The sequence below is a fragment of the Poromitra crassiceps genome (assembly GCF_964638095.1).
Source record: "Poromitra crassiceps genome assembly, chromosome: 6".
NCBI lineage: Eukaryota > Metazoa > Chordata > Actinopteri > Beryciformes > Melamphaidae > Poromitra > Poromitra crassiceps.
The window spans coordinates 15,490,569-15,517,685 of NC_139627.1; the positions used below are offsets into that span (position 1 = coordinate 15,490,569).

General features: G+C 42.4%; 1 protein-coding gene across 1 annotated transcript in view; it reads left to right on the top strand.

Annotated features, from left to right (window-relative positions):
• The window catches only part of myo5b (myosin VB), a 101,739-nt gene that overhangs the window by 48,758 nt on the left and 25,864 nt on the right, over positions 1–27,117 (top strand). The window contains exons 7-23 of the mRNA XM_083639363.1: positions 562–643; positions 2,721–2,828; positions 3,891–4,000; positions 4,109–4,374; positions 6,212–6,293; positions 6,782–6,922; positions 9,322–9,444; positions 12,470–12,553; positions 14,768–14,914; positions 15,313–15,410; positions 18,532–18,618; positions 21,727–21,838; positions 22,198–22,409; positions 22,513–22,669; positions 23,174–23,413; positions 25,308–25,544; positions 26,597–26,690. Coding sequence (XP_083495489.1) covers positions 562–643; positions 2,721–2,828; positions 3,891–4,000; positions 4,109–4,374; positions 6,212–6,293; positions 6,782–6,922; positions 9,322–9,444; positions 12,470–12,553; positions 14,768–14,914; positions 15,313–15,410; positions 18,532–18,618; positions 21,727–21,838; positions 22,198–22,409; positions 22,513–22,669; positions 23,174–23,413; positions 25,308–25,544; positions 26,597–26,690 — 2,380 coding nt within the window. The remainder of the gene's footprint in view (positions 1–561; positions 644–2,720; positions 2,829–3,890; positions 4,001–4,108; positions 4,375–6,211; positions 6,294–6,781; positions 6,923–9,321; positions 9,445–12,469; positions 12,554–14,767; positions 14,915–15,312; positions 15,411–18,531; positions 18,619–21,726; positions 21,839–22,197; positions 22,410–22,512; positions 22,670–23,173; positions 23,414–25,307; positions 25,545–26,596; positions 26,691–27,117) is intronic.

Genomic DNA, 27,117 nt, shown 5'->3' on the forward strand with positions numbered 1-27,117 from the left:
TCCCATCCCACTCACACCCATATACACAGTATATATATATGTATATATAAAAAAGTCCACGGGAGCAGGAATGATGACAACAGACCAGTTTGTATAAATATGCACATGCACTTCCAACATGAAGAAACACTATTTTATATATATATACAGTATATATATATACACAATATATATATATATATATATATATATATATATATATATATATATATATATATATATATATATATATATTGTGTATATATATATACAGTATATATATATACACAATATATATATATATATATATATATATATATAAAATAGTGTTTCTTCATGTTGGAAGTGCATGTGCATATTTATACAAACTGGTCTGTTGTCATCATTCCTGCTCCCGTGGACTTTTTTTCCTGTCCCGTCCCAAAATCACATGATGAATAGTGAAAATGACTCCCATCGCGCGGGAGTCCCATGGGACTCCTGGAAAAATGTCAGTGTCTACTTCAGACCAGTCTATGATTTTGACAGCAGTATTTCAATTATCTGGATAGACATTTTATGCTATTGTCTGTTTGTTTTTAGGCTGAAGATGAGAGGAATTACCACATATTCTACCAGCTCTGTGCCTCTGCAAGCTTACCAGAGTTCAAAGACTTAGCCTTGAGTAAGTATCTCTGTTGGAGAAAAAAAGTATGTCTGGTATAGTGCAGCAGTGACTCACAACTAAAAGTGCCAACTTGCAAAGGGAAAATCACAGCTTGTCTTGTGCTTCATTATTCTTAAAGAACTGATGTAATCTTGATTATTAGATTTCTGTCACAAACACTTGAAATGTTTTGCTTTGTACTGTCTACAAAAGAAGGTAAATTCAGTCCAGTGTTGCCAACTTGGCGACTTTCTTGTCGCTATACGTAGCTACTTTTCAGACCCCCCTGGCGACTTTATTTCTCAAGCGACAAATCTGGCGACTATTTCTGACCGTGGGGAGCAACGTTAATGTGTTGAATCCAGTGCATTTGCCAATAAATTGGTGCGGCTGCTGCCCGGGAGTTTCTCTCTCTTCCTCTCTCCCTGTCAGTGCTTCACACAGATACAGATAGACACACACACATACACAGTGCATCTATACTAGGCATAGGGTTTGCCTGTCATGAATAATGGTGTATGCAGAATCTGGCCCGCGCGGGCCAACTCAGCACTTATCACAACGGCTAATTATCATGTGACGTCTTCTAGCGACTTTCTGAGCAGCCAATGGCAACATTCCTTAGAAAAGAGTTTGCAACACCGATTCAGTCACTTTACAGCTCCACTAAAACAATAGCCTGCTTCCAGTCTTCTGATGGAGTTTGAAACCAGGAGACCACATTGCCATTGTTCATACCATATTAGTACAGTGTTTCCCCTACCATTCTACAGGGGGGGGGGGAATATTTTTCTTTATTATTATTTTTTCCTGCTCTCCCCAAAATTTAAATAAACCTTTATGGCATATTATTACAATACAACAATACTAGTGTTGACAGTAATAGAAGATGCCAAATCATTCAAAACAATAAGCATTTTGCTTTTAGGAGCATCGTGCCAGCGTGCAGCGCTGTTCCAGAACGTGTCAACGTGTGTCGTTGCCTGGGAAACGCACATCCCATAATACAACTGTTCGCATCGCATCCCATAGTAGTATGATGATACTTGGGACGCCATTGCGAACATACAGTAGATGCGAACAGGTTAGCTCAAAGTTTAGCGTCGCCAGCGAGGGCCCCCGCCGTTGCGGTCGGGCTACGTTTCGAAATCCCTCCAGGTCTGAACATTTTCTAGGGGAAGCACTGTAGTAGTATAAGTGAGCTTCTGTTTTCTAAACGGAGGCAAGTGCATAATATCACCACATAGCCTACCGTTAAACTTCAATTAATAGCCTGGGTGTTTATTTACAAAATAGGTAGCCAGACCCCACGTCTATATGGGACCTGTGGCAATTTGGGACTTGCATTTAATTCTTTTTGCACAAAATTCTTGCTCCGCAAAGATTGGAAATAGTATCAAATTGTTTATTTAAACCAGTATGAATAGTACTTGGATGAAACAGTATAGATCTGGTTTAACCGTGCCACCTGCTATTTGGTGTGTTTTTCAGTAGAGTAAAGCCCCGCCCCTCTATGCCTCTATGCGGCAGCGCACCGCTCAAATTTGCCACCGTGCGCTCGGCCCAAAGTTCAAATTGTTAAACTGTGACCTGTTGACCTGAGCTTTCTCCGCTCTACCTCACACTGAGAGAAGAGAAGATCGCTTATCATGTGAAGGCAGCTTAATTGTGTCGCATGCTGCCTGGAGCTGCGTGCGTCGATGAGAAGGGGGAAACGCTGGCAGAAAAGAGAAATCAATACTTACAACTCTCAAACGAATTATTGAACGGATTGAGACCCGCGTTTATTCACAAAATCTGTAGCCAGACCCCGCGTCTATATGGGACCTGCGGCAATTTGGGACTCGGCTTTTAATTAAAGTTTGACGGTATACCTCCTGTGCCAGACAATAGGGATTATTGAATGTTTCCTTGCTATAAAGTCTCCTACTAAAGTGAAGCACTTCTCTCTAAGTGCATACATTGATACATTTTGTTGTTGTTGTTGTTGTTGCGGCCAATCTATCTTACCTAGTGTTAGGGCATCAAACTACACTCTGCCTTTTAGCTACATAATGTAGGTCTAATCCATTTGCTTGGACTCTCCCTCATTCAGCCAGTGCAGAAGATTTCACCTACACATCTTTAGGGGAGAACATCTTCATCGAGGGGGTTAACGATGCTGAGGACTTTGAAAGAACGAGACAGGCCTTCACACTAGTGGGTAAGGATGCCAACTGCCATATAACACCACAGAAGAAGAAGAATTCTGTCAGTCACGAAAGTGACAGAAGTGACGCAGCCAGTGTGTTGCCCAACTGTGAATTGCTCAACTTTGATGTCACTCGGGCAGTTGTGATGTCATCAGTGATGTGAACTGTGATCTTATACTTTACTCGGCCGCTCTATGCCATCACAGATGGCATCATCACGGATGACATCATCACTGAACTTATATAGCCAGGAAGGATGACATCACTGATGATGACATCATCATGGCTGACATCACTGATAACATCATCACTGATTACATAATGACTGATGACTAATATCACTGGTGACATCACATCATCATTAGGTAATTAGGGCAATCACCTAATTAAAAAAGCATGTCATGTCACCTGCATGGGTGCTCTTTGTGATGTCATCAGTGATGTCACTCGAGCAATTGTGATGTATGAGCCGATGGCGCACAGTTGCACGATGGCGCACAGTGGCACGGGACACTTTTGCTCAACTGCGAATTGCTTGAAGCGTCTGCATAACTGCAGCCATGGTGCATCATCTCCAGAGTCTCCCCCCTAGGAATCGAGTTTCTAGTGACTTAAAAGTCACATGAGCTTCCCTTTGCTAAGTTTGCTTAGCTAGCAAGACTGTGTGAAATCTACAACATATAACATGCTAAAATTCAGAAGGATCCCATGGCAGTCTTTACTTAAGTCAAGAAGTACTCGGCCTCCAAGCTTTGGGGTTAAATGTCAACAACTGTCAGCATCAACCTTCCAGTCTTCAGGCATTTTGAGTCTTCTTGCTAGGTGCTAGATAATTACTGGCAGTAGGTTTGACTGTTTGAAAATTATTCAACAATGCACTCTATGTGGTAGCTCGGATTGAATTGAGAGACTAGATTGATATGCAAGTCGACTCGTTTTCTTGCGTGTCAGATTATATTAATGGGCCTGGAGTTTAATACAATGTTTGTTTTTGGAGGTTCATTTTATGTTATGCTCTAGTTAAGACATCTGCTCAACATCTGTTAAAAAAAAGTGTTTATTGTCATTTCCAGGTGTGAAGGACAGCAGTCAGGCCAGCATTTTCAAAATCATCGCGTCCATCCTGCATCTTGGCAATGTGGAGATCTGCTCCGAGAGAGATGGAGAATCCTGTCACATCTCGGTACGTCACCGTGACTGATTGAAGAAGCCTGTTTGTGATGATCAAAATCAGGGCCCCAACATTTCACATCCCTAACGGGACAAGTTGTTTGGTCCTTTGTGTTTGCAGACGGACGACCCGCACCTGAGACATTTCTGCAGGCTGCTCGGTGTGGAGCTGGAGCAGATGGAGCACTGGCTGTGCCACAGGAAGCTCGTCACCACATCGGAGACCTACCTCAAGAACATGTCCAGCAAACAGGCGGTGAACGCCCGCGACGCCCTCGCCAAACACATCTACGCGCGCATGTTTGACTGGATAGTTGAACACGTGAACGTAGCCCTATACACCACCTCTAAACAGCACTCCTTCATTGGCGTGTTGGACATCTACGGGTAAGACATCATCACAGTGTTAATGTCAGGTTTCTGATCTCCACTGCATCTCCAGTGAGTCAAGGATCCAAATTTCACATAGCATCTAAATCCTTCTCCTGGCTTTTAGACTCCTTCCCTCAACATTATTGATAAAAGCAATCTTGAAATTGAATCTAAAACTGTATTTCTGAATTTAGTATGGTGTCAAACACAAAACTATGGTGCTTAAAGGGATACGCCAACATTTTCGGAGATTCGCCTATTTGCCATATTGCCGATAGTAAAAGTAGAATCTAGATGCGTTTATCTTCAAGTACAAACTGCGGTACAGCCCTCACTGCTACTTAGCTTAGCACTACAATGGCAGTCTATGGTACCGCTGCCTACCCCAAAGTTACTTCCTTGTTTGCCTGAGTACTGATGTACAGCGCATGTGCGTCAGGCAAAAGAGGAAGTAACGTTTATTACAGAGGGAACCCTCTTGGTTAGTTCTCGCTCTGCATTTACTTTGAAAATGTTTCCCGTAACTTTGGATAATTATTTCATTGCAAGTCAAAACATGTACAGTACATGTGAGTGTTTCTGACGCCGTTGGAATGTGTAATTTGGGCAACTGAACGGGGGTAGGCAGCGGTACCATATGCCATTGTAGTGCTAAGCTAAGTAGCAGTGAGTAGAGAGGTCTTCATGGGTCCAAAATGACGGAACCGGACCCTTCTCAAAGATACAATAAAATGTTGTAGCCCAGCAACGGTGGTGCAGTGGTAAGTGCTGTCGCCTCACAGCTCGAAGGTCCTGGGTTCGATTCCCACCTGGGACGCTGTGGGCGCTGGAGTTGTGACCCCCCCATATCTTCAGTGCCTACTGCCCAGGTGGGCTATCTCGTCGAAAGGGCCTTTCTGTGTGGAGTTTGCATGTTCTCCCCGTGCTCCCCAGGGGGTTCCTCCGTACATAACCCCCCACTAAAAACATGCAGAAGATCGTCATCCGACCAGTGACGACAACATCTGAAGTTGGTCCAATGATGGTCCAATGAAGGTCCCCGGGTGCTGGAAAGAAATAGCGACCACTGCTCCTGGCCTGCCCCCTGGAGGAAAGGACAAGCCTGGATGGGTCAAATGCAGAGGACATATTTCACCGGCCACCGTCAGCATGAGTGTGTGTAGTGGCCGCATGCATGTGTTGTAGTGTGTTCGTGTGACAATAAAGACAGGCTGCCGTCTGAAATCGTCATTTTCTCATTTTAAACAATATATCTCTGACCTCCTCCAGTCTGGCTTCAGACGTCAGAGGGCTCCAAAGTAACAAACGACCCGACCGGACGACGGCTCTGTACCTTGTTCTCCTTGACTTATTGTATAATATGATAACAGCAGCCTCCTGGACCGTTTACAGTGTTGTTGGTGTCCGCAGTATGGCCTAAACAGGTTTAGCTCATTATGTAACTGACAGATCCCTATTACTTATCTCCACAGTATGGCCTAAACATGTTTAGCTCATATGTAACTGACAGATCCCTTTTACATAGTAACATTCCTGCCTGTTTCAGTGTCTCCCAGGGCTCAAAATGAGTGCTTATTTAACCATCATCACATAGCAATAAAACCTGCTGATAGAACAGTTAAATTAACTAAATTTAAATCAAGTTAAGTTTCTTCCTCTCAACACAGATACTTGACTTGACTTGACTTGCCTGTTGCAGCTGCTGTCATAATATCAACTCTGGTTTTTGAGATGTTTTTATATTATATTGTAAAACTTTGCTCTGCTTAACAGCGCAGGATGAGATGAGAATGATATAATATAATATAATAATGATGATGATAATAATGCCTGCTGTTTTTAATCCCTGAAGGTTCGAGACTTTTGACATGAACAGTTTTGAGCAGTTCTGCATCAACTACGCTAACGAGAAACTTCAGCAGCAGTTCAACTCGGTGAGCCGCATGTCATGTTTTTATAACCTCCAGTGACATTTCCCTGGAATTGTCAAATATATCAATTATATATTGTATGTTTTTAAAGCTGTTATTCTTAACCATTCAAATGAATAGTGATCCATAAAGCACACCGGTTTATTAATTATCAGTGTACGGGTGTGCAGATTAGTTTTGAATCACTTTTTATTTCACATTATCATATTTGCTGATCTTAAAACAACCTGTTCTTCTTTCTAATTGTGTTGAATTAATTCTAAAGGGTTTGTGTGGGTGCGGGTGGGTTTGGGGTGGTGAGTGTGTGGGAGCTGTATTGGTATGCGTCTGTGTACCTGTCATTTTCTTTTAGGTTTGTTGTATTGTAGATGTATTTGTGTTTCAAGGACCCCCTTGAAAACTACACGATTCATCTCAAGGGTTTCATCCTGCAATAATGTTCAATATATGATGCACTCTGACTGATGGGCCTCTTGGTGTGGTCTGTGCAGCATGTGTTCAAGCTGGAGCAGGAGGAATATGTGAAGGAGCAGATCCCCTGGACTCTGATAGACTTCTATGACAACCAGCCCTGCATCGACCTGATCGAGGCCAAGCTGGGCGTTCTGGACCTGCTGGATGAAGAGTGCAAAGTAGGGACCTTGAGCATATTACGCACCAGTTCTTTACAGGCCCTGTTTACAGTCCCTGTTTACAGTCCCTGGTTCCCTTGTAACTTTTTCTCTCAAATGGCTACAGTATATTAACTGGAATTGATTGCCCGCTAAGGAACGCTGCCGATCATCTCACATATTCTGATATTTGTGGCTGTGAAGAACAATCTTCATCACCATTGACCTAGTTAGCAGGGGCAAGATATCTATGCGTAAATCATATTGAACACCAGACATCTTCAAAACAACATATTCAAAACAAATGAAGGTCTGGATAAAATATGGCATTTTTTTTATATGACATAATGGGTAGGAACCCTGAGAGTCTGGTTTAATGGCACATACATTATCTAGGATTTCCTGTGTTGTTTTGTTTCTTCAAATGACTCTTCACTCGCTTCACCTTAAATCACTAATATTACAGCTGTTACTGCAGGAATTAGCAGTGATTTCTCATCACACGAATAATTCACTGTCAACACATGCCTACTGTATTATTGAGCATACATCATCATCAACACCATCATAATAAGTGGGCTTTGTCTGTCTGTCACAATGTCTATGACATCATCAGGGATGTCATCAGTGACATCATTATTGATCATTATTGACATCACTGATGATGTTATAGGCACTGATGATGACATAGGCATGGTGACATCATCAGTGACTATCCAATTGTGTTCTCACTGATGATGTCACTATGACATAATCAGTGATGATGTCACAGTCTATGACATCATCGGTGAGTCACTACACTCGAGCAATTGTGATGTCACTGATAATGTCACAATGTCTATGACATCATCAGTGAGTGATGTCACAGTGAGCAATTGTGCGCTGCACATGCCAATAGAGCAGGTGAGGCCACACAGCAGCTCAGCTGCGGGCGAGGGCGCGCAGCAGGCGAGCTGCATATGCGAGCTGCAGGACCAGCTCGGCGAGCTGCAGGGCGGACGAGAGTGAGCCTGCACACCGGGCGAGCCTAGGAATCGTGTTTAGTTATTTAAAATTTCAAAAATGCCTACAGTATGTAAATTAAAAGCTTTTTTCACATGAAACGGTTTTTGAAAAATAGGCTTCACATTTTCCAAACCAATAACTCGATGGACAGCAAACTAGTTAGCATGCTGTCTAATCAAAAAAATGCCACTAAGCGTTGTTTAAACAGACATTACATTTGATTTTAAAGGAAGCGGACACACACACACACACACACACACACACACACACACACACACACACACACACACACACACACACACACACTGCTGACTTGAGGGTTTTTGTATTTCTGTCTCTTCATGTGATTCATCCAAATCTTTATCTGATTTCAAACCCTTGAAACAAAACTGATTACTTATTTATTTGCCGTCGTCCTGTCTCACCCCCACAGTCCTTTTGAAGTTATTGATGATTGATTTGGAACAGCATGAGGGGGGTGCATCTAGGTCAGGGGTGGGCAACTATTTTTCATGGGGGGCCACATGAGAAACCCAGATTGTTGCCGGCTGCCGAACAAATACTGTCATGCCAACCCATGGATGGGCAACTTTGATGATAGAGAGGGCCACAAAAAAATGTCCTCGCTACCAGTTTTTGCTGAGGGCTGAACGGCGCCAGCGCGAAAAATATTGGGCATTTGAAGCAAGGTTTAGAGGAATAACTCATTTTAAATGAACAGTTGTGATGTCATTATTCAGTCTTAACCACCAATATTTGATCCTTTTCTCACTCACTCCTATGTCACCACCTGCTCTCCCTGCAGGGCTTGAAATTAACTTTTTTCACCACCTGCCAATATGGCTGCTAGATTTTAAAGTTACCAGCCAATTAGAATTTCCACTAGCCGAAATGTTTTTCTTGAAATAAACCAGAATATGAGTGGGTTAATTTAAGCATAAAATCAGTAAGTGGCCCGGGATTCTCAAAGCCTGTGTTGAGCGTCACACAAGAACAAAAATGCACTCTTGAAGCTAAACAAATCCAAAACCAACAAGTTAATTATTTAAATTTCTACTTCAATGTAGAACAGTCATTTCTTACACATGAGATTACTTTTAGCCTTTTAGTCATAAATATTATTGAAAGATATTCCATATTCCAGACTGAAATGCTATAACAGAAGAGTATTGGCCAGAATGACATGAACATTTGGACACTTATTCAGCGGGTATCTTGCATGTTGCGTTCAGGTGCACTGTAAAACATTTTTTTTTTTTTTGCAATTCCATCGCGGGCCACGCAATTCCATCGCGGGCCGTATGTTGCCCATGTATGATCTAGGTTCTTCTGGGCACAGGTAGCCTCCATAAAAGTTTAATTTCCTCCTTTATTTGTTATATCATCTGTTTCATGTGCTTTTGCGTGTGCCCCAGGTGCCAAAGGGAACAGACCAGAACTGGGCCCAGAAGCTCTATGGGAAGCACTCTAGCAGCGCCCACTTCCAGAAGCCACGCATGTCCAACACCTCCTTCATCATCATACACTTCGCTGACAAGGTGAGAACTCAGCGTGGCGTGCAGCAATCCCCCCAAAACACTACTTGACACGGTTGTTGTCCGTCATCACAGGCTGTTTGTGTTCTTAAAGGAACAGCTCACCCTAAAATCCAAAATACATATATTCCCTCTCACATGTAGTGTTATTTATCCATCTATATAATTTTGTGTTAGTTGCCTGAGTTTTGGAGATATCGGCCGCAGAGTTTCTGCCTTCTCTCCAATACAATGTCTGCTTTTTGCAAGGTATATAAAAAAAAAAAATCTTTAATTGGCCAAATCTTTGCCTATACTGTATATTCAAGAAAAATATCGGTATTGGAATAATATCGGTGTCGGCAGATATCAAAATTCAGGTATCGGAATCGGATCGGAAGTGAAGAAATGTGGATCGGTGCATCCCTAAACTCGACAGCAATGTCTCTTTCCAGAAGTCATGAGCCCGTTACTCAAGATAATCCACAGACCTTGTTATGAGCAGTTTCATGCAGGAACTATTTTCTTTTGACCAAACTACAGCCGCTAGCTGCTAGCTAGTTCCTACAAGAGACTGCAAAAGAAAATAGTTCCTACATGAAACTGCTCACAACAAAGTCTGTGCATTATCTTGAGTAACCGGGTTGTTATGATTTATGGAAAGAGACAATGCTGCTGAGTTTTTCAAATGTATTCTTTTGGTGCTGCGAGCGCCACAAGCCGAGTGCCATCCAGTTCCATTGTATTGGAGAGAAGGCAGCCATCTCTACGGCTGATATCTCCAAAACTCAGGCAACTATCCCCGAAATGATATAGATGGATAAATAGCACTACAGGTGAGAGGAAAAATATGTATTTTGGATTTTATGGTGAGCTGTGCCTTTTAAACATCGTATCATTTTCAATCCCAAGGTGTCTTTGTCCTGTCTGACCAAGCCTCACTTTTCTGTTCTTCGGCTGTGTAATTCTGGGTTTCTTTCCAGCAATAGCCACTGCTGAGAGGGCGCTGTTTCTCCGCTGGGAAGCCGAAGCCATTTTCAATCGTTTTTGAGAGGCTTGACATGACAAAAAACACTATTGAAAACGACACTACAATACAAACAGCCCGTCGTGATGGACAACGACCGTGGCTTATCAGAATCAATCATATAGTCTCTGCTGAAGCAAATGTCTCTTATGTGTCCAGCTTGAATCGCAACTTCGAGCTCAGGGAGAAACACATCATTCATCTTATAAGAGAAACTTCTAGTTCATCTTCACAGGAATAAAATAGTAAACTCTGAATAAGTCGTTCATTTAGTGATTCAACTTCCATAGCTATAGGGTAGAAGTGACCAGCATAATGAGCACAACTGAATACGGCTGATTGAATAGAATATGATACTAGAGAATCTGATATTATGTATAATATATGGATGTATAATAATATGATATTAGATAATCTGTGTTTCACTTAGCTCCGCAGCCTTACTAACATGCTCTCCACTCCATATTAGGACAGCTACCAATGAGCGTTAATTCAAATGAATGTTAACATTGTCCTTCAAAGAAAGTACAGTTTGAGTTTATGGCCACACAAATAGATAAAAGCTCCGTGAGAACATTGCAATTTAGTCCCTGTAGTTGTGCTGTGACAGCAGGGCAGCAGGGCCTTGCTGATAGCCAGTTCACCCTGGGTAAACACATTCCCGTGGGGTATCTCTTCATATATCTGTCCCATCCCCCTCTCCTCTCATGAAATGGGGGCTACAATTACGCTCTGGTGCCCTGATTTTAGTACAAAGAGCCTGCAGGCCATGAAGTAGACAAGCAGGTTGGGTGTCTGTCAGACCAGACCGGCCCGAGGCTGCTTGGAGAAACGCTAACCGGAATGAGTCCAGTATACAGATGCCGAGGGTGGGCAATGGGCATCTTCCTGAGAACAATATGTCTGGTTTGCTTTTACGTCCAGTTACAGTACTTTACAGCTGAGCGAGCTTTTCATGGGGAGGCAGAATGAAAGGCGTGAAAATCTTCCCTTTGTTGTTGTTGTTAAACGGGCAAAAAGTTGGATTTGTCATAGCGTTCTATCTGTGGGGGGTTTGGTAGAGCTGTTCATCAACATCACTTAGTGATGACAGATACTGAGAGCTCTGGCTTTCACAACTCACTGTCTCTAGCCTGTACAACTCCCTGCTCATTAGCAAGACATTTGACTTTTGCTGCTTAGGGATACAACTGTAGCAATATGCAGCACCTGTGTGATGGACCCACGCCTGTGTCTCCACACATACCACTTTTTATTTTATTTTACTTTTTGCTTTACTCATTACAGAATACCAAAGTACATGTTAAAGGTTAAAAGCACAAATGTACGTGACCTGCTCTGACAAAATCAGTCACATGTAACACTGGCCCGTTTGTGTAGAAACGTTGATTTTATGAGAAAATATTGATTTTGGCTGTTTTCGTGTTTCACCAGATTTGAGCAAAATAAAGCCTTGGCTTTCATTCTTTGTAAAGATTATTGTGAAAATCAAATGCTAAATATAGTTTTGAAGCTGATAAATTGTAGTCTGACAAGCAGAACTAGCTTACTTTGTCATACTTTGAGGCCCTTTTTCTCAAAAACATAGTTTGGAAACAGTCAAGACATAAACATCTCACTCAATCTTTGGAGTACAAAGACAATTTTGATATCAGCTTACATTCTTCTCTTTCCAACAGTGTATAAAACTCAAAATGTGTTTCGGGGTCAAATGTGACTGATTTTGAAAGAGCAGGTCACGTACTGTATAAACATAAATGTGACAAATCAAAACAAATCACAATTAGATGACATCAAAACCAATACTGCAGTATATGCTCAAATCAGCTCAGCACAGGTAGATACATTTACATTATTCAAGAAACATGTTCCACATTTTCGTGAAGTTAGCTGTCTTGGAGTGTACTAGATAAGTCAGGAGGTCCAGCCGAATATGCTCCATTATTATCCTACTGTATTCCACCATGATGTCAATTTAGCGAGTATAGTTTGAAGTATGTGAGATGTTTGTTTCCTTGGCAGGTGGAATATCAGTGTGAAGGCTTCCTGGAGAAGAACAGAGACACTGTTTACGAGGAGCAGATCAATATTCTCAAAGCCAGTAAGGTAAGGTTCAACTCATTTGACTCCATGAAAAAGTGGACAACACTTTGTTTGGAAAGTTGGTTGTGCAGTCATTTCCACATGTTTGAAATCTAGAATCTGCCCACTACGGGGCGGCTGTGGCACAGGAGGTAGAGCGGGTCGTCCACTAATCAGAAGGTCGGTGGTTCGATCCCCGGCTCCTCCAGTCCACATGTCGAAGTGTCCTTGGGCAAGACACTGAACCCCAAATTGCTCCTGATGGCTGTGCCAGCACCCTGCGTGGCAGCTTGCCACCTTCGCTGTGTGAATGGGTGAATGTAGGCACATTGTAAAGCACTTTGGATAAAAGCGCTATATAAAAAAAAATCAGTCCAAAATGCAGTCCATAAGCCCAGTCTGACTCATTTATCTGTTAAGACTAGTCTGATAAGCCCAGTCTGACTCATTTATCTATTGTGGAAGATCAAAGACTAGTCTGATAAACCCATTCTGACTCATTTATCTGTTGTGGAAGTAATTAAAAGGCTCTGTTAAGACTAGTCTGATAAGCCCAGTCTGACTCATTTATCTGTTAAGACTAGTCTGATAAGCCCAGTCTCACTCCTTTATCTGTTGTGGAGATCAAAGGCTAGTCTGATAAGCACAGTCTGACTCATGTATCTGTTGTGAAAGTCATATAAAGGCTCTGTTAAGACTAGTCTGATAAGCCCAGTCTGACTCATTTATCTGTTAAGACTAGTCTGATAAGCCCAGTCTGACTCATTTATCTGTTAAGACTAGTCTGATAAGCCCAGTCTGACTCATTTATCTGTTAAGACTAGACTAGAGTGCATCAACATGAGAAAACTACCTCTGTACTCAAAGGGAATGTCCAAGAGTCCAAGAGTGCATCAATCAGCTTCCTGCTGAAACGTATCATAGTTATGAAAGAGTGTTCTCTAGAATGGAGACAATGAACCATAGAGACAGTCTGCATGTGTGGGAACGCCCACAAAATGTTAAACGGCTGGCGCGCCAGTGGGGTAAAACCGCCGATATATCTCATGGGCTGACTCACCAAAAGACGGTGCTGCGGCTCTAAACTACCGGTACATGTTTGGGGGTTCTAGAGCAGAACACAAGACGTCTGCTCAGATGTGCGTTTACTGCGGTGGTTAAATCCCCGGTCGTGTCTGCCTGGGCTGGGCTATCAGCTAAATTCTAACTTTGCTGAATGGATAGAATGGGGGAATTTACCCCACCCTGACCCCGCCCCCAGGCTAACCCAGCGTCTATTGTGGGCGTTCCTAGAACCTGTATGGGCGTTCCCAGACATATATATAGAACTGATGACGGGACTAAAAGCTAAAGTCTTCTAAGACGATATATAGTTGTTGTTATTGTTTTGTGTGTGTGTTTTGGGAGGGGGGCTGGACTCTTCTGTTGTTGAGTCATGTATGTTGTCAATAGGCTTAAGTTGTTAAAAATCGATCTAAAACATTGAATAGTAATGAGATAAGGGAATTGTGTTTAGATGTACAAGGCACTGTTTCTTGGGTGGGTAAAGTGTGCTGAAGGTGAGCAGCAGTCTCTGAACTAAGTGTTCATCAACCCCCCTCTGGGCTGTGCCGGGCTAAGGCTGGTTAGTGAGCAGCTGTGGGAAACCTGAAGGGACTGGTTCAGGTGATGAACCTTCCTCCAGCTGATAATCATGGACCTTAATCTCTCAGAGCCTGGCTCATACGCTCAGCCTCCTAGAGATAGAAGGCTCTGTCCTGGATGAACCGGGCTTACGGAGTCTCGATAACGTTATCAGATGAGTCCAACGTACGGGACTGGCCGTGGAGACAGAAGAGAGTGACCTGTTGGAAGGAGCAGAGGAAGGATGTCATATATTCCTTCTTAGCACAGAAAAGTCATCAGTGACGGGGATGTTACTGGACCGTCACTGCAGTCACTGCTGGACCATCACTGCAGTCACTGCTGGACCATCACTGCAGTCACTGGCTGCCTTCATTATGATTGAATAATTGCTCAGTTTGCCAATCTTTGCTAATCATAAGTCTCCCTTCCCTCAACAACTACTGCACTGACCCCCAGCTGCTCCAGTGGTGCAGCTCAGTGGTGCTGCTCAGTGGTTTATGTTTACTATTTGCTGGTATAATTATTCAACTTCAAAAACGTTAAAAAAATAAAAAGAAAAGAGCAATCAATCAAAGGTATTTGAGAAGCTAAACATGACTATTGCTCTCTCAGTTCCAGCTGGTGGCAGATCTGTTTCAGGAGAAGCAGGAGGGCACTTCCTCATCGTCTTCCAGCAAGTCAGCCAGAGTGAACGTGCGAGCAGCCAGGAGCGTGCTCAAAGCTCCCAACAAAGAGCACAGGAAGAGTGTGGGCCACCAGGTCAGCAGCCAGTCAGCCAGTCACACACACACACACACACACACACACACACACACACACACACACACACACACACACACACACACAGACACACACACACACACACACACACACACACACACACACACACACACACACACACACACACACACACACACACACTCTCACACACACACACACACACACACACACACACACACACACACACACACACACACACACACACACACACACAGTCACACACACACACACACACACACACACCCACACACACACACACACACACACACACACACACACACACACACACACACACACACAATCAGCCTCTCAGCGGGACACCATGCTGTCATTGTTGTTTTTGCAGCAGCACTCATTGCTTTGCTCTGTCTGTTTAGTTCCGCAACTCCCTCCAGCTTCTCATGGGGACCCTGAACGCCACAACCCCTCATTATGTACGCTGTATCAAGCCTAATGACGACAAGGAGGCCTTCTCGTGAGTCAACCCTCTTTGATTGTGTTGGTGGAAGAACTACTGACATCTATTTGTGTCTTTTTCAACCTGGTCCATATTTTCCTAACTTGTTGTGTCTAACTGACTAAATGGGACATCACATTTTTGAAATTGGTGCAGTATTGAGCATTGATCTCCTTTTAAAGGCCATAAGTATCGGCAGCCAAATGTACTTAGTATCAGCACTTTGCGTGCTTGGCTAACACAAACCTAATAAGACCAACTGGTTTGCTGCCGTCAGCAGGTCATGGACAGCTCATCAACAAAGTCACCACACTGATCCTCTCCTACTTCACAACCCTCCCATTTAGAACGCTCAATCTGCCCATCACCTTTTCAGACACTGCAAAGAGGTGGTGATTTTGTAGTTTTGTTGGAATAATTCAACATAACAAAGCACAACACAAAGGAGAGGACTGTAGAACTCAAGGGAAAATATAACATGATAAAAGTCCTAGAAAACAATTGATAGTGGTGTAAAACGGGAAAGGCAAGAAGTTAGCCACAATTCCAATCACCCTGGAATGTGGACACTTAAGCAGAGCACTTAAGCAGTGAACTCACATTTTCTTTGGTGTTTTTAACAGGGTTCCCAGGGCCTTGCAAGTTTGTGAATTTGAATGGGGGGTGGGGGGGTCAAGACCTTGAAAAAAATATAGGTAATTGAAAGGGCTTTGATGTAGGAAGTCCCTGTTGGGTCAATTATGACAGGTAGGCTATAGTATGCCTTTTACACATTATATCATATTTGGTTGAGAAAGCAAGACAGGAAGAGAAAGTTACGGTTGTGTTGTCTGCTGTGTGCATCTTTGTGCATTTTTCTGTGTACAAGGAGCGCTTCACGGGCGCTAAATTAAATGATGAGGCTCAGTCACATGCTGTTGTTAGACTCAGCTAGCAGCTGACACAGCAGCAATCCAGTCAACTCCAGACCAAACTATACTGTCTGTCTACACATCATGGACACACAATGTTAAAGAGAAAGACAAGGTAGGGCCAGAGTTATTATAGTTTTATATTTTTCATTCATTTAAAATTGTATTTCGTTTTTAATTTTAGCTTTCAATTCAGTTTAGTTTGTTCGTTTCCAGAATGGGTTTGCTCGTTTCCGTTGTTTCAGTATAGATTTGATTGTTTAAGAATGTTTTATTTACTTTTTATTAGTTTGAGTATAAGTTTGATTTATTTTTATTATAATGTAGGGGGTATTCATCAGGGGCAATATTTAAGACGTTCAGAATATGTATTACAATACAAACACAACACTGTGTACCACTGTGACTAAAACTAAAGACATTTACTATACCGTAAATTCCGGACTATAAGCCGCACCGGAGTATAAGCCGCACCTGCAAAGTTGACTGTTTTTTACATATATAAGCCGCACTGGACTATAAGCCGCGGGTGTTTTAATGGTATTTATTTTTTATTTTTTTTTATTATTTTTTTTTATTGTGTTTTAATGTTTAACACATTGACTGCCAGACGTTTTTCTTTGCTGTAGTTAGCTTCTGCCAAGCCGTTTTTTGAGGATTATGGCTCATTTTATAAGAGCCGAGGATTCGTTTCAGCTTGGAGTTTGTGAACATACAATATCTCAAAAGTACTAATAGAATGTGTACTTTCTCTGTCTAAAAGAGTTAGTTTGTAGAGTTAGTAGTTATGTAAGCATTAGCAGTTGAATACAGCATGGTTTTAGCGTGAAAAATAATATTCAGAGATAAACGGCTTTTTGTGAAATTGGATGGAAGGGTCACTTTAACCATTCATTTTTGGCTCTCTCTCTCTCTCTCTCCCTCCCCCTCTCGCTCTCTCTCTCTCTCTCCCTCCCTCTCGCTCTCCCTCCCTCTCTCTCTCTCTCTCTCTCTCCCTCCCTCTCGAGTTGCTTCAACTCCGCCCTCCGTGGGCGGACAAGCTTGTCACCAGTCAGTGCTTTGCTGTGCCTGCATGTCTGGGCCGCTGTTTGAGGAAGTCGGGAGGGACTCGCTCGTTTGGAGTTTTGGTTGAGAGAAGCTTTTGCGATTCTGGTCATATTTATGCTGCGTGTTTCAAAGTGTGTTCCTGCACCTGTAATCTATCACCCGATCATAGTAGATCGGCTGAATCTATTATGTAAATTTGCAATCCCGCATCGCCAGCAATCAGCGCGAAAAGGAGAATGGCTGGGCTGAGAATGGCTTGACAAGTTAAAAAAATGCTTTCCTTCCTCTAGCAAGGAGAGCACTGTTGCCACTTAGTGGGTCGGTGGAATGGGTTGTAAACGTTCGGTGGCTCCAATAATTATATAAGAGATGTAAAAGGCTTAGATGCACAACCCACCGTCAAAAAAAAAAAATCGATGCCAAAAACGTGTAAACACGTTGTTGGCAGGGAACAGCTGGATTCTGAAAACGTGTTCATACGTTGTTGGCAGTGAATGAGTTAATTACCATATGTAAGGGTTCATGCACAGAGGGGATTGTCGGGAAAGAGATGGCTGTTTGAGGAAGCTCCCATTTATTAACATTTCAACAAAACAACATAACACAACACCACCTGTGTTGTGTTATGTTATGTTATGTTATGTTGTTAAAAGAGGGCAAGAGAGGAAATTAAAACAGAAGTGGATTTATAGTTAGAAAGAGTGCTAAAAAAGAGAGATTTTTTTTTTTTTTTTTGAAAAAATCCATAGATAAGCCGCAGGGGCCAAAAAAGCCCAAAAAACGGGAAAAAAGCCGCGGCTTATAGTCCGGAATTTACGGTATATAATATATATATAGGTAATATATGTATATATATATATATATATATTTATATATATATATATATATATATATATATATATATATATATATATATATATATATATATATACGTATATATACTGTATATATATATACTGTATATATATACTGTATATATATCCAGTTGACACTGTATGTATATGTATATATATATATATATATATATATATATATATATATATATATATATATATATATATATATATATATATATATATTATCTTGGGTAGGGCAAAATATTCCAGATAATGGTCCAGTCTAAGTGCTATTCCTCTCAGTTCAGGAATCTTTTTGAACTTTGTCTGTTTGTGTTGCCGTAGGTTTGACTCGAGGCGGGCGGTGCAGCAGCTGAGGGCATGCGGCGTTCTGGAGACGATCCGTATTAGTGCTGCTGGCTATCCATCAAGGTGAATCCACTTCTACTTGTTATGTCTAATTCTGCTTCTCAGATATGTTTTTGTGTTTTTGACATAGGCTCTTTCACACACAGATCACGCAAAATTGCAGTTTAGGAGTCCCGCAAAGCCCGCAGCCTCGCCACAGAAATTGCTTTCACACAGAGCCAAGCAGCACGGCCACATTCCCGTGCTGCTCTGTACTTTCAGGTGAAATCCCCCGCTCCCGGATTGAAAGGCGAGCGGAGGGATTTCCTGCTCCTCCTAGCCCAAATGAATATTTTCATAGGTTAGTGTAGCCTAGGCTACTGTATGATGAACGAATTCATTCAACAACAAGACTTCCCTCCTTCTCCTAGTCCGCTGAGCAGGGAGGATAGGTGCACTTGCATGGTGGGCGGGCTTGCCTTAATATCAAAACGGGCTCCGCCGCGGAGTGCATCTGCCGACTTTCTGGCAGCCAAGTGTTCCATTAATTGCATTCAAGGAAAGCCAACTTTATTTATACAACACATTTCACGCACGCCAGTCTTCTCTGTATCGTTCCAATTGAGTAAGCTATACTAAAATTGGAACGATACACGACCGCATGCCAGTCTTCTCTGTATCGTTCCAATTGAGTAGGCTATAGCCTAATTCATTCAACAACCAAACATCGCTGATGTATGCCAGCCAAGGAGGTGCAGCTGTGCAGGTGCAGAAAACACAAAAGTGAAGCATTCGCACTGTTCTGCCTTGCTGCTCCGACGCTTTCAAGTGAGGCGGGTTGCCTGTTAAACCGGCACTGTGACAAGCTTTGCTCCCGGGACAAAAGGCATATAACAATTTACCACCAACACGCGTTCATGACTTTCACATCGGAGGAGCGGATCCTATTTTCTGTGCATTTTTCGGCTTTCAAGGCCGGTGTGAAAGATGTACATGTATGTATGACTGCTGCGGTAATTACAAAGATCTAGCTTAAAGGGATAGTTCTGATTTTTTGATGTGGGGTTGTATGAGGTACTTGTCAGTGTCAGTGTCAGTGTACATGCAGCAGAATGCAGCCACTTTGGAGAAATGATGATCGACCGCGTCAAGCAAGTAGAGCTGTCTGCTGTGTGTGAACAGGGTCACAAGCAAAAACATAAAAAAAAAAAAAAAAAGGCGGGAAAAGGAGGGGGGGAAAAACAGAAAATACTGCTCACCTGGCGTAATCCAAGTCTGCACAAGCCCTGAGATGCCAAGGTGACTTGAAAGATGTCATTTAAGTACACCCTGTTTTTAGCTTAAAACTGCGCTGGAGCTACAGTAGGTGCTCAAGCAAGAAGTGCAAGTGCAGTTCTAGCTGCACATGGCCTTTTCAGCTAAAAACAGTGTACCGTAAATGACATATTTTCAAGTCAACTTGGCATCTCGGGGCTTGTGCAGATTTGGATTATGGTAGGTGAGCAGTATGGAAGCATTTATTATTTATTATTATTATTATTATTATTATTTATTACTATTTTTTTTCTATTTTTTTTCTTTTTACATTTTTGCAAATACAAAGAAGAGAGAACTCCTGCACTCTGTCTCCACTTGCAAAAAAAGGTTTATTCAACAAAAGAATAATGTTTCGGTACAACGACCTTCATCAGATTCTTCTTACAGAGAAAGAGGTGGGACCCAGTTAAATAGGCTGGTAGACCTATGCATGGACCAATCAGGTCACACTACACCCTGGCATCATTTTTTTTGCTCATGGCCCTGATCACAGCTCTACTTGCCTGACACGGCCGGTCTCATTTTCTCCAAACTGGCACCGCGCTGTCTGCATTCTACTGCATGTATAAGAATCACTCTCGGCAAGTATTTCATACAACCCCACATCAAAAAATCTGAACTGTCCCTTTAACGATAGTTTTTATGGCGTAATCGCCCACTGAAATCCAGACATGAGACAGATTTCTAAAGTCTCAGAGCTAAACTCGTTTCACCGTCTGCATTATGTAAATCCCAGCCATAGCACAGATATGACTGAGCTAATTTGGTTGTTAAGAGACAAGTGGGATTCTACGTGCAGCATTTCTGTATTTTTGGCTACAGGCCCAAACGGGGAGAGAAAGTTCTTCATCTTTGTCTTTTTTGATCGCGTTCTCATCCGGCAGTAGCTCTCCTCCTGCTCTTAATAAGGTTCCAATTGAATTCCTTTCGTTCTCTTGAGTTCTGTGCTTCCCTGAGGCGTCAGAGGGCAGAAAGTCACCACTTCCCATGAAAAGTGTGAAACAATCTGAGTCGGTGCGTGACAGAGAAATAGTGAGGAAGCACAATTTCCATGCTGTCATTTATGTTGGATATTAACGGACTTGAAGTAATATTCCACTTGGTTTTAACATGGGGCTTATTGTGGCTCCACCATGAAAACCAGAATATAAACTAATCACCATAATCAACAACAGATCCTGCTACTGTGATTTTCAATTGGCTGTGGGTCCAATGCATTTTTATTATTATCATTAATAGTAGTAGTAATAATAATAATAATAATTCACACATCATGAATGTTGAGAGATGTAGATGTGTGATCACATCTACATTGATAGGTCCTGTTTGGATCTACTTTTATTTTTTAATACTAATTTTAGCGTAGACCAAAAATAGAAATGCAAAATAAGGACAGACCCAGGCCTGCTATGTTGTCTTAAAAGCAGGATCTGTTGTTGCAGAATCTGTTGTGGCAGGATCTGTTGTTGCAGGATCTGTTCACATTGTTAAATGTCTGTTTTTGTGGCTCATTCAAATGAATGGGAAGTAGACATCCAAATTGAACTGCATCCAATCTTGCCGATTAGTTTAAATTCTGGTTTTCATCGCGGGTCAAGTGCCGAATAACCCCCATGTTAAAACTAAGTGGACTATCGCTTTAAAAGTAATAGGATTTAAAGGTATGTAATGTAACATGAAATGTAATCGAATGCAATAGAATCATGTAGTTTACAGATGTTCTGCATTTTTTTATACTTGCTTACCCGCCTTTATGCACCAGACTGTCTCCATGAAACCCTACAGTATACAGGAGCAATCCATAATAGAGTGGGAGTGCGATCCATTTAAGAAAATAAAACACGAGTTATGTTTTCTTTGCTAACATCATTCCAGGTGGACGTACCCAGACTTCTTCAACAGGTACCGAGTGCTGATGAAAAAGAAAGACATGACGATAGCAGACAAGAAGCTGGTGTGTAAGACCCTCCTGGAGACCTTGATAAAGGTAACATTATTGAAGCATACTCTGAATTACGCAAAGGTAAAGGAAGTGAAGTAGTAAAAAATACCTTTGACCTTTATCTTGTTGTTCCTTAGTTGGCAGTATACTTAGACTTCTCTCCAAATACGTTTTCAAATGTTTTAAGTATTTAAGATTGGAATGGAATTTAGGGGGGAAAACTGCAGGAGTTAGTATTTTTTTTTTTTATGCCTCCGCCGGTGATAGCCAGGCCGGAGGCATTATTTATGTATCGTAATTTGGTTGTATTTGCCACATAGCGGCGTATCACCTTTCGTGATAGTGTTTGTCATTCCGACTGATTGAGTGATACAAACGAGGCTTGTTTTTCACGTTAATCTCAGGACCCTGACAAGTACCAGTTTGGTAAGACCAAGATCTTTTTCCGAGCGGGCCAAGTGGCGTACCTGGAGAAGCTCCGGGCCGACAAGTTTCGCAACGCCTGCATCAAAATCCAGAAGACGGTGCGGGGCTGGCTGCAGAGAGTGCGCTACCGCAAGATCCTCAAGTCTGCCATCACTCTGCAGAGATACGGCCGTGGATACTTGGCCCGCAGGTGAGCAAACCCCCATAATTACACCACAGTAGCACATCGAGTGTGTTATGCAAATGTTATGCAAATGTTCTGATGATCTCCTATTCTTTTCTCTGTCTCCCAGGTATGCAGAGCACCTGCGTCTGACCCGCGCTGCCCTCACCTGTCAGAAGCAGTATCGCATGGTCAGAGATCGACGGGCTTATTTGAGAGTGAGACAGGCCATCATCACCATCCAGGCCTACACCAGGGGCATGTACACACGCAGGATCTTCCAGGAGGTACAGAACAAACTTTGTCCCATACCGAGTCTGCCTCTCTCATATTCTGTCAGTCACAGACACTCTTTGATTATCCACTCAAAGAGTTTTCTTTTGTTCCCCCTCGCTGACCCCCCGCCCCCTCGCTGATCCCGCCCCCTCGCTGACCCCCCGCCCCCTCACTGATCCCGCCCCCTCGCTGACCCCCCGCCCCCTCGCTGATTCTCTCTCTCTTGGATGGATTTACTTTCCCATGCATTTGCTCCTCCCACCCTGCCCCCCCGTCTCAGTCACAGAAATGGATTAGATCTCTATCTAATGGAGAAGTATAAATAATGGGTTTGTGCTGCTTACAGCACAAACCAGTGAATTGTGAATTGGGCACAAAGTGCCTTCAATTTGACTGGGAATGTGATCAGGGGGACTGAATGCTGTTTTGGTTAGCCTTCAGACTGCTTGGTTGCTTTTGAAGTCCTGATACGCTTTTCGAGCTCCCTGAACGTCACCCGCTCTCCTCCTTTGCAGTTCCTCCTGCACCACAAGGCCATGATCATCCAGAAGAGCGTCCGTGGCTGGCTGGAGAGGAAGAAGTTCAGACGAGCGCGCAACGCCGCCATCACCATCCAGTGTGCGTACAGGCGCACGCGTGCCAAGAGACGGCTCAAACAGCTCAAGATCGAAGCGCGCTCTGCTGAACATCTGAAGAAGCTCAACACCGGCATGGAGAACAAGATCGTCCAGCTACAGAGGAAGATGGACGATCAGGTAGAGTCGCGCACAGCAGGACTTTTAAGATGCACATATATACATATAATGCACGATACATGGTTCAATATAGCATAGTTATTCAATAAATAATAATTACAGTTATTTAAGCAGTAGCTCCCCGACAGGCCGTGGTATATGGTTATTATATTATCGGACGGCTGAAAGCCACTTAGGTTACCACGGTTACCAAGTATGAAAGTAATAGAAATAGACTTAGACTTAGACTTACTTAATATAAATACTCCAATTTGAATGTTTTTTTATTAATAAATAATAATGTTCAAAATAACAGTCTCTGGTTTAGCTAGAAAATGGTACTTGTAAAACACAATTTTCTCAGCAACTGAGCAGATAAAGGATTTCACCATTGAAATCAGCGTGAAATGTACATGTTAGTCAGCTACTGTTTCAGTCATTCAGCGGCCTTGCCCTTAGCTCGGCCTTGCCTGCCCTATAGACACTTTTCACAGGGGCCATTTTGCCTTTTCGACAAAAAATTGCCCCTGTGAAAAGGGTCTATTGGCACGTGCGTGTGCGTGTGTGTTGCTCACTAAATGGTATTGCATCTGTGTGTGTGTGTGTGTGTGCCCCCGTATGACATCACTGATCAGTCTTGTCACAATGCCTCCTTGTGTGTGTGTGTGTGCGCACCCTTATAACATCACTTTTGACATCATCACTGATGACATCATCACTGATGACACCATCACTGATGACATTACATCATTAGCTAATTAGCCTAATTAGAAAATCCGGCTCCGTCAGGTCACCCGCACGGGTTCCGTTTACACACCCTGAAGGTTTCAGCCCGATCACACATAAAATGGCATAGCTGTGGCCGAACACAGAACGTGAAACATACATACCAACAAAGTCCACATACTCAATTTGATATATAGATTATATTGTGAAGCCACAACTACAAACTGGAGGTCTGCAGCACTGCTTGAATGCCCTTCTCAGATGTGCAGCTCTGGCCGTGGTATATACTCAATATACCACAGCTATGAACCAGATTGCTTGATTTGAGCTACCCATTTAATAATATAATATATAATAGTTTATATACTAGATACTAGGGGTGTCACAATATATCGTCCCACGAAATTTCGCGATAGTAAAACGTCACGATATGTATCGTTGAGATGAAATCTCATATCGTGAAAAAAAAAAAAAAAAAAAAAAAATCCCCAAAAGTAGACAAAGAAACGTCTTTGTTTGTTGAAGTTCAATGTGTGGAAAGTAGTTCAGTTGAACAAGTCTCTGAAGAGACACATGATGAGAAGTTATACAGGAGAGAAACCATTCAATTGAGTTTCTGGCAAAACTGTTTACTTGACAGGAAAAACTGAAGATGCATAAAAAATAGACTAAGAAAAGTCTTGTTGTTTGAGTTTGAAGAAAAACTGAAGATGCATAATGAGAATTTATACTGCTGAGAAACCTTTTAGTTCAAAGTAAATCTAAGTGACGGTGTAACTCATTCTATTTCAAGATAAGCCTTATCTCCAATCTCATGTTTTTTCTAGTTGTTATTGTAATAACAATTTCCCACAACAGCATGTTTTGTATTTGTGCATTTCAAATAAAATACTACTTTTCCAGTCATATATTGTCATTATTCAAGTTTAAAAAAATATTGTTAAAATCGTATCGTATTGTATCGTTATCGTGAACCCAGTATCGTGATACGTATCGTATCGTGAACTGAGTGTATCGTGACACCCCTACTAGATACTAAGCAACCGTAGTGCCCCTAAGGCCAAAGAGTAAAATTATTGGCACCAAAAAGAGATTTTTCTCTCCTGATTTTCTTGGGATTTGCTGAATTTGCTGTGACTTTGTAATATTACGATGTGTATGAGAGCTCTTTCTTGTCTTGTCACTGTAGTCCAAAGAGTACAGAGCCCAAAACGAGCAGCTGTCCATAGCCAACAGCAGCCTGGGCACGGAGATGGGTAAGCTGCAGAAGGAGTTGGAGCAGGTGCGCAGCAGGCAGGGTGATGGCAGCCAGCTGAGCTCCCTGCAGGGGGAGCTAGAGAGGCTGCGGGCCGAGCTGCAGGAGAGCCAGGCCCAGAGGAAGAGGTTGGAGGAGGAGCACGGCACAGAGAAGCTGGGTCTGAAGCAGGTGAGCTGACATGAAGAGGACGCATGTCTTAAGCCCATCGTGGCACACTGGTCTGACTACCTGGAAGCAGGCCGTGGGTCTAAGCTCTGCCATTGGCTCCGACCATTTCAGTCACTAGCGGGAGGGAAATCAAAAAAAAAAATGGGAAAATTTCCCAATTTCCCCCCGGGCATCATTAAAGTCTTTCTGATTCTGATTCTGATTCTGATCCCTTTCTGCTACATGTAGTACATGTCCAATCGATTTCACAATCAACTCGTATCCATATGTGTGTATATATATATACACACATATGGTGTGTGTATGGTGGTGTAGTTAGGGATTGTTTGTTGTTGGTCATGATTGACGGTCCGCATCAACAGGGCTGAATCATTGACAGTGGTGGTGTAGTCAGGAATGTCATACCGAACCGACCTGGATAGCTAGGCTTAGATAGTGAGGTAATATGCAGTTGTGCGGTGGTAGCATGGAGGGGGGGGTGTTTCCAGGACGCTGGATTACACCGTTAAGCCTTCTTGAGGTGTCGTGGGCCTAACTTAACGAAACGTCGGTGAAGGAAGGTGCCCACTTGAAAACCCCAATGACATGCTTCATACTGCTGTTGGCTAGGGTAGGTAACTGGTGATTTTGTGTCTTGTTTATTAGTTTGTTAGCCTGTTAGCTTGTTTTATTCTGGATTGGGCTTCTAAATGTGTTTTTCCTCGGATTTTGGCACAAGGGATAGTAACATCTTGTCCTGTGTATTAATTAATAATATATATATATATATATATATATATATATATATATATATATATATATATATATATATATATATATATATATATATATCCAGTTGACACCCAGGAGTCCCTCTTAATGATCTTCTAAAGTATATAATGAAAAAAAATCAAGTATCTCCTGTACTGTAGAGAAAATTAAATGGATAAATCACATTTCTTGCCCATGAACTCTCTAGACCACTCTTGGTGTCATTTCCTTTTTTTATATTATCAATATTCCTCGAGGGTTTTTTATTATTGAACAACACCTTCTTGTGTGTTTTGCTTTAGAGGGTGGAGGAGCTGGAGAGGGAAAACTCCATGCTGAAAAGTGAAAAGGAGGAGATGAACCAGAGGATTCTTCAGCACTCCAAGAGCACTGAAGGTGAGTTTTACTTTGAATGTAAACCAACTGTGCCACTGTCACTGATCTGCCCGTTGATACTCTGGGTCTGAATCCCCTGCCCCGGGGGGAGGGATGGTTTGGTCCCCCACACAAGAGGCTTTCTGTGTGTGGAAATAGGACAGAGTCGCTAGGAACTGCATCAGGTTTCGCCACAGCAATGTGAATGGTTTTCTTTTTTCTACTTGTGGTCTATGAAAAGTACCATTGTTTGCCACTAGAGACCCTGCCACTAAATTCTTATCTAAAGCTTTAGCTGACAAGCACGAGTCATACCCAAATGAAGTGAATTGCCGTTTTATATATATAAGACCCATGTTGTGTATTAGTGTGATATTTAGTACTTGGCACTGAATGGCTTCCAATGGACTGATTCAAACTGGTTTCCACTCTGTGCTGGTGAAGCCAA